Here is a 14128-nt window from a genome sequence, read left to right on the forward strand (position 1 = left end):
GACCAGGGTGCCTGTCTTGTCACTTTTAACACCTGCATATCCTTCTTCCCTATATATCATTCCTCCTTTTTAGCCTTTACCGTGTGCTACCAAGCTAAAAATAGTTGCTAATCCCACACCCCTACTATGCTTAATGCGCCGTGCCCACCTGTGTGTGCATCATTGAGATGAACTTGCAGAGATTTTTGTTTATAGAGGAATGATTTGGAATAATGAGCAAGCAGGGATTACAAATAAAAAGTTTGAGAACCAGTGATCTAATCCCTCCCTGCTGCCTCCAGATAGCATTAAACATAAATCATTTAGACAAACGCATATCTCATCTACAACATCTCTCTGAGAGGATAGATTCCATAGCCTCCTGTTTGAGAATTTCTCTGTCACTGATACAATTTGGCTCTTTGTATCCGGACCTGCATCCCACCCAGCAGCATTTGTGTACCTTTTCTTTAGTTATCATAGGAAATGGAGACCACCTGGCTACCACTCTTGGTATAACAGACCTGTATGGCACATCACTGTCACTTCTAATACGATATTCTGCTTTCACTCCATGCTCTTGTATTAAAGCCCTTAAAATAATAAATCACAGTCTACTTACTTTACACTAGGTGGCCCTCTTTGGTTGCTCATGTCCCGCAGCTGTGGCTTCTTTAGAATCAAGAGTGAATAGAGAAGTTGAAGGAAGAATGCCAATATGTTTCTTTGTTTGTTTTAAACCAATAAACCTGTTTCCTATTAAAATTTAAGTTTAGTCATGAGAGACTGCTGTGCCAAGATAATAGAAAACACCCTGGATTCTCAGTCAGAGTTGGAGATATGTTACACTTATATTGGTCCTGCCGTTGCATCAGGGACTTGGCTGTCTTTTTCTCAGCTTCACAGAGAGCCCTGACTACAGCTTTCTGCATTTTTCTGCTGATTTCAAGTATAATTTTGTCTTTGGGGAGGTGGGGAGGGGTAAAAGAAAAAGTTGTGAAGGGCAGCCTTGGTAAGATGGAAAGCTTTGAAGACAGTGTATAGACTGGTATCTAGAACATCTGTGTTGAAGAAAAATCCAGAGGAATTCATAGAACTTTCTATAACCCTCTTGTTGTAACCAGAGAGTGAGCTCATCTTGCCTAATAATGACGATGCCACTGTGGGTAACAACAGCAGCTAACATTTCATGTGTGATGGTGATGTGCCAGGCATTGCAGTGTAGTACATGACAACCCTGTGAAGTAGGTACCACTTGCTCCATTTTATAGATGAGGAAACTAAACCTCAGATTTAGTAACTTACCCAGGGTCACTTAGCCAGGAAATGGAAGGGCCACAGTTTGAACCCAGGAAGCTTGGTGCCAAATTTCTTGCCTTTCACTACCACATCTAGCACAAAGCATTGTTTGCAAAACCATCTCAAGCTCAATTGGGTACTTAATATTCATTTTCTAGAATTCTACTTAAAAATAAAAAGCAGATATTTCCTCTTCTTAAAATAATAATCAATAGCATCAATGTCCGCAGGCTTTCCAACCGCACAGATCTTGCCCCATTCAAATCCATTCATCAAAATGATCTTTCTAAAATCAAATAACTACCTTGCCACTGCTCCCATTTGACACTTTCCGGGATTCCTTCTCCCCTACAGGAAAGTACAGACTTATTTACATGACTTACAAGACTCTGCCCAGAGGCCAGCCAGCCTCACCTGCATCAACACCCCTGGACCCTGTTCTGACCTGTCCCACCTAGTGATCACCTTGCTGTGTCATGGCCCCTTGTTTTGCCAAAGCTGTTCCCTCTTCCTGGAAAACCCTTTCCCACCATCTTAGTCTGTTCAGGCTGCTAGAACAAAATACCACAGACTAGGTGGCTTAGAAACGGTAGAAATATACTGCTGACAGTGCTGGAGGCCGGAAGTCGCAGGATCAGAGTGCCAGTCCAGTTGGGTTCTGGTGGGAGCCCTCTTCCAGGTTCCTGAGTTTTCATTGTACTCCTACACGGTGGAAGGAGCTAGAGATCTCTCTGAGGCGTCTTTTATAAGGGCATTGATCCTATTCATGAGGGCTCTACCCTCACGACCTAATCACTCCAAAGACCCCACCTCCCAATGCCATCATCTTTAAGGGTTAGGATTTCAACATAGGAATTTGGGGGACGGGAACAAGAGGCCTAAGCACCGGTATCTCAGAAGCACCTTATGATTCTGATGTACCCGCCAGGTCAGTGAGCCTCAGAAATGTTTTTCCTCAGGGGTCAGGGCATCCAGGAGGCCTCTGGGGAAGGCTAGGGTAGAAAGGGGCGCCTGCGTGCACCGTGTCCTCCGTGCCGTCACAGCAGCTACTGCAGTGCGTCGCAATGGCTGCTTTGTGTGGCTTCCCTTGGAGATGAGCAGCCACGGGGCATCGATCATCTTGGGGTCTATCTGCTGTCAGCACAGCGCTTGCCACAAAATTGGGCTCCACAGCTGCTACAGTGAACTGCCATAACTCCAAGTGGTTTTCTGCCTTGTGACCCCCTCTTGATCCCATTTGTTGGCAAACAGCGTGATGCCTTCTGCAGTAGAGTTCGGCGAAGGCCACGGGTGAAACCTATCATTTAAAGAACTGCCATTTGGACTCTCTTTTTAGGTAAAGAGCAAGGTCTCAATTCTTTTTAATTCATGCTTTCAATTTAAATGAACTCTGCAAATATGGATGATTCATAGGTTCCTTCTTCCCCACTGAGTTTCGGCTCACGCTCTGAGTTTTGGCAAGAACTTCAATATCACTTTCTCCTGGCCACCCTGCGGCTTCAAGACCTGTCAGGGTGTATCTTAAATAAAACTGGAAGAATTTGTTTCCATCCTCACTGTTTTCCTCTTCCTCTGTCAGACACCATTACTGTGTAATGCTAATGAAGAAGCCCTGATGCTGGAAGGTAGCCGCGAGGGCCTGGTAACCTGTGATGTATGGTGTGTTGTGTGTGCTCATGTGTTGTATGTACCTCCAGCTTGTTGAGTTTGAGGCATGAAATCCCCATATAGGCAGCCTGAATTAGAGTTGTCTTCTCACCAAAGCATATACTGAGAGAGAACCCAGCTTGCTCAGTGTAACCATATTCTCAAAATAGCCCTCTTATTCCACCCCCCAGCCTCTAGTTTGAGAACTGCCCCCCCCAACCCCGTCTCCCTATTGGGAATACAGATGAATAAAGGTGTCTCCCTTCCAGCTCAGTTATTCTGTAATTACAAGATATGAGGCTGATGGGCTCCTATTGGTTGGGTCTTCTGTAAACATTATATGGTAGGCCTTTTTAGTTTTGAGCTGCTCTGTGGGTAATCATTTTAATGAAACATTTACTATATTGAGAAAAAAAGAGTTAGGGAAAATAGGAGGAGGAAGGGAGCAGAGACAAGCAAAGAATAATAGTCTTAACTCAACAGCAAGCATGGCTTATGAAGATCAAGTTGTATTTCTGCTTCATGCATCACTGTCAGACAAATTAAGAACATATTGTTTCTTATTTATCTATTGTCAAGGATGCAATCTCAGACATTGAGAATAAATCTTGATTTTCATAAGCTCAGTTGACACTGGAGCCACAGAGCATAAAACTTGCATCTAATAAACAAAGTGCAGTGTGAAACGGCAGGGGGTCTAACACTAGCACAGCCAACAGCTGCTTCCTGCTCCTTGGCCCTGGTGTCAGGGCTGTTCCTTAGCGGGAAGGGATTGTTGTAGTAGCCCAAGAATTTGTTACAGCTATTGTAAGGAAAGTTCTAGTTTTAGGTATGTTGTTCCCCTATATCTTAGGTTTGGTCCATCTTGGTATCTGTCTGCTTCCTCTGGCCTTCGTCCTCACGTCGTCTAGTGAGAGTGGTTCCTGGGGGCTAAATGCCTGAACCACGCTTGCTGTAGATCACCTCTGTCATGGGTGTGTTGTATAATTTTCACGCACTGTGTAATGTTACTACTTAGGATGGTGCTTGGAGGACTCTTTGCTGACTGAAATTTCTACTAGAAATTTTTGTTTTGAATTCTTGAAGTGGAAATGTGAAAATTACATTTCAATTTGATTAGAGATGAGTCCCAATTGATAAACTATAACTCGGGATATATAGTATATGTCTTTGAAATAATAGAAGTAAAAATACAAATAAATAAATAAATAAAATATTTTAAATAATGCTTACTAAAACATTACTTCCCCAAATCATATAATATCAAAATTAGCATCACTGCCATGAAACTTAAAATTTATTTTAGACTTGTTAGAAATACTTCTTTAAAACTAATGTACTGACTGAAAGCAGGTCAAGTTTGTCTGGTGGGTGGTGCATCGGATTGATTGATTGCAAAGAGGCACGTGGAACTTATTTGGGGATGACAGAAATGTAGAAAGTTGTCAAAACTTATCTAACTATACTTGAAATGGGTACATTTTATTGTCTGTAAATTACACTGCAATAAAGTTGATTCTTAAAAATGTTAATGCTTCTTGCACTTAGTAGCATTACATTTAGTGAAAGCTGTGATCTTTAATCATGGTATAGTACCCTCCCCCCAACATGGCTCAATGCTACTAAACAACTAAACTATTTAAATGACAGGTAAAGTCCAGGAGCAGAGTAAGTCACTAAGGAGAAGCTAGAAGCGTATGGAGTTTGTCACAGCAGCCTGGGTGTAGTGGTTGAGGACTTAAATTATTGCTTACCTGTGTCCCAGTTAGTAACGTAGTCTCAGTCTGGTTGGGAGAGAGACCACAGTGAAATGGTTCCTTCCTTCCTTCCTTCTTTTTTTAAGATTTTATTTATTTGAGAGACAGACAGAGCCACAGAGAGCACAAGAGGGGAGGAGAGGGAGAAGCAGGCTCCCCGGAGGGCTTGATCCCAGGATCCTGGGATCATGACCTAAGCCGAAGGCAGACAGTTAAGCTACTGAGCCACCCAGGTGCCCTGTGAAATGGTTTCTAAACATGCCTCAATTCCTTTTGGCCAGTTGTTGCGAAGCTCTTTGGTGAATAACAGAACTCAAGCCAAGGTAGCGGAGGAGCTGGGCATGCAGGAATATGCTATCACCAATGACAAGACCAAGAGACCTGTGGCCCTTAGGACCAAGACCTTGGCAGACCTTTTGGAATGTGAGTCTTAGGAGTAGAGCTTTTCTCTTAACCTGCAGATTCAGAATGTAAATCAAATGTACCCACATTTATCTTACTTCTCATTATTATGTTGTAAGTAAAGAAACCTTTTCTATTTTAATTTTTATTTATGCTTTTCTCCGAAGTTTATTAGAAGGAGAATATTTTGGAATTAAAACATGTGAATAATGAATTTTATGTTCAATCTGTGTTCAGTGGTATCACCTGCCCCCCATCCCTGCTTCTACACCCCTCCATCCTAATGCTTAGGCATCACATCCTTTGTGGGAAACAGTAGCAGAATGTGACGATTGGTAAGAGTGACTCATAGCTTTTCTTGCCACCCAGCAGCCTTTATACGGGGGCATAGAAGAAAGAAGGCTAATTTATTCACTAAATACTAGAACTATTATCTGTTGTTTTAAATGAGATTAAAGCTCTACGGACAAATGTTGTCATCTTTGGCGATTTTTGATATGGTCTGGAAGCATTATAAATAATCCTATTATGGCTAACTAAAGGATTATGCACATAATTTTATTGTTTCTGATACTACTTTAAAATAAGTGGGCTGTTCACTGGGGCTTGGAACTTTTAAAAAAAATATTATAATATTTTTGACAGTTGGAATATATACAAATATTAAAGTCTACCATGCAAAACTAGCTCATTTACAAAGTGCAAAGGCAGTCTGACTGAGGAACTTAAAAGAACCTCTTTTTCAATTAAAGAAAAGTAACTTAAAGATTAAAATTATGAAAAAGTGAGCAGTTTCATTAGCAGGTTTTTTTGGGTTTTTGTTTTATTTTTTAAGCTCAATAAAAGCTACTTTTATTACCTTCTTTTGAAAACTCACCATTTGTTTCCTTGGTTAAAGTACCTTTTAATGAAGTCATCTTTGGGGTCACCATTTCTTAACGCAAATTTTGATATATTGTTATGTTGTCATTAAGCCTAGTATTAAGTTTTTCTCTGTTTGGGCAGATTGACTCTACAGATTATCCTATTTCTATACGTGAAATGTAACAGAGACCCTTGTAAATGGCTAGTTTTCTCAAGATGGGTGTGGAGAATGGCAGGCCGCAAGAGTGTGTTCATTCCACTGTCATACGTGATCTTCAGGTTTTCTTTTGATTTGTTGTTAACGTGGTTGTATTCCCCGATAGCATTCTCTCCCTGCTGTACAGTAGCATTTTGTATACCATTTAACTATTTATTTAGCCTTTAGCCAAACGTAGTTTGTACTCTTTGATTTTTGCATTCTAATCACACATCTGTACTGTTGCTTCTAATATTAGTGATGAAGGAAAATTCTTGTTTGAAGAAAGAGGATAAGATAATTCTAAAAAATAAAGAGGGTTTGGGAGTTGAAAACCTCATTACAATGTTTCTTAAAAGTCTGGTCTCTTATTCTTCCTGGGAAACAGCAGTGCATTTTGGTTTTATATTTTAAATGTTCTCTTTTTCAGCATTTATTGCAGCGCTATACATTGATAAGGATTTGGAATATGTTCATACTTTCATGAATGTTTGCTTCTTTCCACGATTAAAAGTAAGCTCATATAAAATTTAAATTGGTTATATACTTTATGCTCGGTGATTCCAGAATCCATTACTAAATGCTTCTTGGGGACTTGCTACAGGAGTTTATTTTGAATCAGGATTGGAATGACCCCAAATCCCAGCTTCAGCAGTGTTGCTTGACACTCAGGACCGAAGGAAAGGAGCCAGACATTCCTCTGTACAAGTAAGTGCTTGCTCCCACAGGCATCGGACTGGTGAGTTTAGAGTCGATGCTGCTGGGTCTGGAGCAAGAACAAACCAAGGGGTGGGGGTGGGAATGATGACGAGGGGCCTGGATGGGGCCTCCTGGACACCGACTCTGGGCCCGGCACAGAACCTCTTTGGGTGTCTCCGTCTTTTCCATCTAAGTAAGTGGGTCACCTCTCATTATCTGTGCTTTTTATGTTTGTCTTACTTCTCATAACCTCCACTGGGCTGTGCATCTAGATTAGGAGATGGTGCCTGTTTGTCACAGTATCTGGGTGTCTGTCCACTCCACTCTGAAGCCTGCTGGCCTCTGTCCCTGTTGCCTGACAGCTACGCGCTCTCTCAGGCCGCTGTGTTACTCACAGATTTGCAGTTTTTCTTCTCAGAATGTGTATCAGAGGCTGTGGTGTACTTTTGAATATCTTTAGTGACAAATCGTTATCCTTTGAGTGGTAGCCAAAAGTCACGCAAAAAGAGTGCAGGTCACTACACACATACTACTGGTTTTGATGAAAACAGGAGATGTGACTCCGAGGTAGAGTAATTGTCTTGAGACTCTGCTTTGTTGATTCAGAAGGTGTTTTCAAAGAGGAATTACAAAAGGAAAGGATTACCGGGGCGCCTGGGTGGCACAGCGGTTAAGCGTCTGCCTTCGGCTCAGGGCGTGATCCCGGCGTTCTGGGATCGCCCCACGTCAGGCTCCTCCGCTATGAGCCTGCTTCTTCCTCTCCCACTCCCCCTGCTTGTGTTCCCTTCTCTTGCTGGCTGTCTCTGTCTCTGTCGAATAAATAAATAAAATCTTTAAAAAAAAAAAAAAGGAAAGGATTATCAAAATAGGTGGATTGCCTCCCAAGGTATTATCTGGGTATGTGTTTTTAAGGATGTTTAAAAATCTGGTTTGAATGCTGGTGTAGCCCTTGTCCCTGCGCACGCGCGGTGGCGATCACACACATTTGTGCGAGTGTTCCATATGGAATAAAAGCCCCTCTCTGTGGACTTTATCAAACTTCAAAAGGAAAAACACCAGAGTGGCAGCTGGGAATTTTAAATCCTTTTTTATGTGTTTATTTGATAGTCACAACACGTTATAGGCTTTTTCGCTATGAGAACTGAGGCCAAGAGAAGTTTGAGTCACCCCACAGCAAAAGCTACTATAAATTGTCCCAAGAAGCTGTCACTGCAAAACAATGTTTCCTTTACTTATTGGGCAAAATCCCCAAATGTTTAGAAATAGGACTTTAATATGTACCTAATAAGCATAATGAATATCCAAACTGTATTACATGAAAGGCTCAAAGTACTTCCTCATCAAAGTGATAATTAAGGTCCAATAAATAAAATGAGGACGATAAACTTCTCCTAGCACAGGCATGATTACTGTCATAAATGCTACCTTAAAGAAGCCATCGTGTGCTTTCATCCCACCGGGTGTTTAAAACACAAAGGAAATGACTCTGCTCCCTTCTCATAAATCCCCCCAAATCAAGTACACGATGAGCTGATTCTTTTTTATCAAGATGATGGGGTTGTTTTGCATGTCATGGTTTTTTTTTCAAGATTACTGTGTTCATTCCATTATCTTTGTTGGCTACTTTTAATTTCCCTTTTCCATAAAGTTATCAGTTTTACTGCATTGGAAATCTGCACCATGTCATTAAAATCCAGAGTACCTGGAGTTTTGTTTTTTGGCACTTGTGTACTCGGCATTATAGCACACCTTTGAAATGATCTCAGATGTTTCAGAAATTAAATACATTTTCTGATCTTTTGGATAAGATAGCAGGCATTGGAAAGAATTCATAAAGGACAAAACCATTCAGTTGTGGCTTGAGATGTATTGCCCAAATACTTACCATTTTTGGTTGTGATTAGCACTGAAGAACAATTGAACAGACTGAAGTGGTTAACTTTTCACTGCTGAAAGTTTGTTAGTTTTAGGATACTTGGAATATACACACTTTGAAACTGTTTAAAACATTTTACACTTCATTGCTAGCCTTCAGATACTATTTATAATGCTTTGGGAAAAGATATATAAAAATCCAGTGTAGAATTTTTAAAATTTCCTACTTGTTATGTTTACCTTTTTCTAAATGACAAATACATGGTTTTTCTTAGAGTTAAATGTTAGCAATAAGAATGATATAACACCTTACCATAATTAATGTTCCTTTTTTTCCTTTCAGGACTCTGCAGACGGTAGGACCCTCCCATGCTAGAACCTACACTGTGGCAGTGTACTTCAAGGGAGAAAGAATAGGCTGTGGGAAAGGACCAAGGTAGGAGAAGAGATCCTTGTAATTTCTTAAAATGAACATCCTGTGTGTCTGATAAGTCCCTACTTGGTATTTCCAAACTCTGCAGTCTGTCTTTTTAAACTCAGAGTATAGAATGTTCAAGGGTAATAGCAAAGTGAATCCCAAGGATTAATGTCCCCACCAAGTCCAGCCCCAGACTTGAGATTGGCCTTGGACAGTGGGAATGCCTTTGCATAAGGGGCTTTGGCTACCTTGAGAAAACCACATTACCTGGTGTACAGGTAAGGGCCGTCCATTGTCAGTTACCCAACAGGGTACCCAGTGTCGCTGCAAGCATTTTATAGGACACGTCGTGCGTGACACAGCCATTAGACATTTGATTTCTTATTGCGATTCACTTGAGCTTTGTTGGAAATGCTAACTAACATCTTCTTTCAGGTAAAAAGAATTATGTATATTATCCTCTTTCTTTGAATCCTCTAATTTATATCTTAAACTGAGAAGTTATTGGAAGTCTGTCTATACATGTATTTTTTTTTTTTTACTCTTCTTTTAACTTTATGCTAAGGATGTTCTTATTTAAGTAAGAAATACTTCAGACCTAATATAAGTGGAAGGCATTTAATTACAGCATTAAAAATGTGGAACAAATAACATAAATACTCTTTGTGCAAATAAATGAAGTTTCTGCCTGGCCTTGTGTCTATTCCTAACTTGAGTGATGCAGTATATGACAGAAGTAATCAGATAAAATTTTATGCACCAGACATGAAAATCAACCTGAATAATGTGTGGCCATAGCTTGTGTTTGTGAAAAAAAATCTTTAAACCACAGCTTACCTTTATTTTATTTAATAGTATTCAGCAAGCGGAAATGGGAGCAGCAATGGATGCACTGGAAAAATGTAAGTCTGTCCCTTTTTCTGTAATTATATGTTCATAATGTGTGTTTTATGGAAAGAAAATGGGGAAATATAAAAATGGTAAGTACTGATAAAACATGGTCTTTTTTTCTTCATAATTACTCTCCACGTAAAGTGTAGTAGGATGTGAGATATGTGTAAAATGGGCTAATGATTTTTTTGAAAAGTATTCCCGAATGCTTTTTGATTTTCATTTTCCTTTCTCGTGTGGAGTCCCACTCAGCATAGGTAGCCCATGTGAATAACCCAGTGTACCTTTTTCTATATAGTTCTTTATGCTTCTAAAATCTTATACAAGTGAAGGTTTTTTCTTTCTAGTTTTTGGCCATTGTTTTATGACCATGGCATATTTACGTACTTTTCTGCATCTTTCTATGTTGCTCGACAATATATCACAAGTGGCCCTCAGTTCATTCTTTCTTAATGGCTGCATAGTATTTCGTGCTGTGGATTTGCCATATTCTATTCAGCTTTTTTAGTTTTGGTGGACACTCTTTCTGTTTTTGTTTTTTTTAATCACTGTTGACAGTAAATGTCTATATATTGGTCCTTTTGGTTCTGTGGGAGAGATTCCCAAGAGTGGGATGGCTGGTTGGAAAACACTGCAATTACATAACTGGCCATGTAGGGAACTGCATAGTCTTTTGTAAGATGGAAGGCTTAAATGCAAAGAATTTTTCTTCTGAGGTCTGCCGTGCTGCACAGCAGAGTCTGTGAGCAAAACATCACAGTGCAATTCCATTATGTTCCAAGTACCAGCTAAATGTGGGACAGAGCAAAGCATGGGAAGCTAAACGTTGAGAGGCCCAGGATTCTCAGCTGCAGGAGATTCCAAGGAAGGCCAGAGGGTAGGAGCCAAGTGGAAATCAGCATACAGTAGCTTCCTGGGGTGAAGGGAGGGAGGACAAGTTGGGAGTGGTAGCTAGTATTTCCAGGTTCCAGTGTCTATGGAATCTTCACTGAAAGTTTTAAGTTAACTCTTGGGGAATTTTTTCTTTCATTATTTACAAATGCACAATCACATACTGAAATAAAAGTGAGATTCCATTTTCTACCTGTAAAATTGCTGAAGGTTCTCTTTGGATCCAAAGCGCTTTTGTTTGCTTGTTAATGATAAAACAGTCCTGGAGAGATGGCCTGTTTGGAGACTGACCTCCACACACATACTGGCAGGAATAAATCGTTTAAACTGCTGGAAAGCAGTTTGTCTGTATCTGGTCCTTAAAGAAGTCCATCCTCTTTGATCCGGAGACTTCATGTCTAGGAATCAAACCTAAGAAACAACTGGAGTTATGAGCTCAATTTCACATGTTGTGATAATAGTGACAACTTGATTTATAATAGCCAAAAAATACATAAGTAAATCAAACTGCATGATTAACAGTAGGGAAATGCTCAAAAAAATGCTACTATATAGCCCAGGCATTGGCAAACATTTTCTGTAAGGACCGTATGGTAAATATGTTAAGCTTTGCAGGCATATGGTCTCTGTCACAGTTACTCAAATCTGCCATTGTAGGGGGCATTTATGCAGATGAGCGGATGTGTCTGTGTTCCCGATTTACAAAAGCAGGTGGTGGGCAGTAGTTGACCAATTCTTGCTTTATCCAAATGCTGTAATATTTTGCAATCATTACAGCAGTATTTTTGAAGACTAAAGATACAGGGAAATACTTTAATACTAGAATGTTTTAAGAAGTACCCATAAAAATGTACCTATGCTATTCTCTCCCAAAGGGTGGGTGGGTGGGTGGGGGAATGATTAAGTATTTGTATGTTCATATAATATATATACATTTACACTGTGTGTGTGTGTGTGTGTGTGTGGTATAACTTTATAGGACACTATAAGAATACATTCTAAAGTTTATCGGTGGTTAGAGCTGAGTGGTGGGATTTTTTTTTAATGCAAACTAGGTTTTACAATAGAATTTACTGAGGAAGTAGGGTTCATTTTGTAGAAACTTGATTTACAGCTGACTTTTTTGGATTTGATTTATTTTTTAAAAAGTACTTAGAATACTTGAAACCTGTGTGTTATACAATACATCAGGTCAGCTTGATATCATTTGGAGATAGGATTTTGTTCCTATTTCATTTCTAAAATACAGTTGTCATTATGTATCTCTTCTGTTTAAAATCAGTCAGTGACTCAGAATCAGATTACTGATTCACCACCTGCCTCTCAGATGCTTTTCCCACCACTGTTCCTGTCCCTTCTCTCACCTGTGGGGAGGATGGGACACTATATAAAATGGGGGGCAATGATTTAGGAATTTGCTATATATTTATATCCACTTTTATTATGCTTCAATCTTAACAAAGAACAAATGTGCTCTTCCCCAAACATGCCATGCTCTCTCACATTTCTGAGTCTTTATATTTTTAAATATGAAATAGGAACTCTTATATATAACAACCCTTTAGCTGATTAGGGAGAAGAGTGTCTTTTTCCCTATGTGTTACCAGGTAACTTGGGTGGCTCTCATTCATGCATGTGTCCCTCTGTGATGTTTGTTGTTGAGGTATGTGCTTGTTGACTAAGTGTATAAAATGGCTTTTGTTATTGTTCCATCCTTGATTTCTTACTCCGTTCCTGTACTTGTTATATGGAACAAATGACAATGGAATCGTAAAATGTTTAGATCTTAACCAAGATTTCCACTGTGTCTAACATTCTTGCATAGGGTGAACTATCAACCTAAATGTAGCTTAAACTATACCATTGAGTGACATGTTTCCTTTAACCAAATAACAATGCTCTACCTGCGTTGCTATTGCTGACATAGCATTGGGTATCTCATGGTAAATATAAAAATAGAATGATGAGAAATAATGACTTAATGCCTTCTGTCCATCAAATCTTTTTCCTCTTTTCAGAAATTTTAATTCTTGGTAACTAATGGTGTGATAATACCATTATTTGTTTGGAGCTTTTGGTTTGAGCTTTGCAAAAATACACAAGTCCATCTGACTACGTTCTGTAGTCTCTCCCTGACAATCACTTCTTACTAGGAGAACCGTGTTAAAACACCTACCTACCTGGAACCATTCTGAAACCACACACCTGTGTTTTAACAATCCTATATGTTTTGCTGCCTTTTATACTCAAGTTCACATCAGATATCACAATCTCGCATCAGGGTTCTGGTGCAGACCACCAGTGGGTTTCTGATTGACAAAAGACTAAGGGAAGACACCAAGCAGTTATTTGCCTCTTGCGTTAGAACATACAGCTGTTTCTCCTGAATGTGTGTGTGTTTAGTTTGCATCGTTCTTTGCACCAGAGGCTACCCTTTATTGAGTATAAAATGTATCTCCTCGTGTCAGATAACTTTCCCCAGATGGCCCATCAGAAGCGGTTCATTGAACGGAAGTACAGACAAGAGTTAAAAGAAATGAGGTGGGAAAGAGAGCATCAAGAGAAAGAGCCAGATGAGAGTGAAGACATAAAGAAATAAAGGAGGGCACGGAAGTGGTGGCGTATTTTCTTGCTTAATAACTGTGACTGTTGCCCATCGAGATCTAGCCTAGTTTTCCTACAGACAATGAATGAAGTGTGCCCGTTGAAATAAAACACAAAGTCAAATCGCGTTTGTTGTTTTACTGCTCTAATATGCTGTCTTTAGCTGGGTGGTCTTTATTACGAAGTATTTGCTTTCTCTTCTATTTAATGGAAAACTTCACTTTGGTGGATGTGCATATTCCCTTTTATTTTGTTCTTTAAACAATAAAATTCAAAAAGCATCTTCTATGTGGAATAGATCCTGTTTTTCTATCTCTGTCTGAGATTGTGATGCAAGACTTTGGCTGACAAGTGAAAAATTCACCTCACCAGATATTTGGGCTACACTCTATTAACATCTGTACTTTTGGAAATCTCTGGATTATTAACTAGATTTTTCAGCTTTCATCTGGATGTTTATCGTCTTCTCAACTGCAAACACTGAACTTACCCCTCCTCGCTGAGCAGTGACTCCTTTGAAGAAGGGATCCTTTTAATGTTTAACTGGCTGGTGGGAGTGGGGAAAGACATATTTGAGTCACATATATTCTTTGAATCATTAGAATA

General features: G+C 39.7%; 1 protein-coding gene across 7 annotated transcripts in view; it reads left to right on the forward strand.

Moving 5' to 3' along the window:
- DROSHA (drosha ribonuclease III) overlaps window positions 1–13808 on the forward strand; it is a 117755-nt gene extending 103947 nt beyond the window's left edge. For all 7 annotated transcript variants that reach the window (XM_034657054.1, XM_034657056.1, XM_034657059.1 and 4 more), the window contains 6 exons: window positions 4964–5105; window positions 6575–6657; window positions 6749–6852; window positions 9062–9154; window positions 9992–10038; window positions 13387–13808. In XM_034657054.1, coding sequence (XP_034512945.1) covers window positions 4964–5105; window positions 6575–6657; window positions 6749–6852; window positions 9062–9154; window positions 9992–10038; window positions 13387–13517 — 600 coding nt within the window. In that variant the 3' untranslated portion in view covers window positions 13518–13808. The remainder of the gene's footprint in view (window positions 1–4963; window positions 5106–6574; window positions 6658–6748; window positions 6853–9061; window positions 9155–9991; window positions 10039–13386) is intronic.
- The last annotated feature ends 320 nt before the right edge of the window (window positions 13809–14128 follow it).

The sequence above is a fragment of the Ailuropoda melanoleuca genome, chromosome 3 (genome assembly GCF_002007445.2).
Source record: "Ailuropoda melanoleuca isolate Jingjing chromosome 3, ASM200744v2, whole genome shotgun sequence".
Classification (NCBI taxonomy): domain Eukaryota; kingdom Metazoa; phylum Chordata; class Mammalia; order Carnivora; family Ursidae; genus Ailuropoda; species Ailuropoda melanoleuca.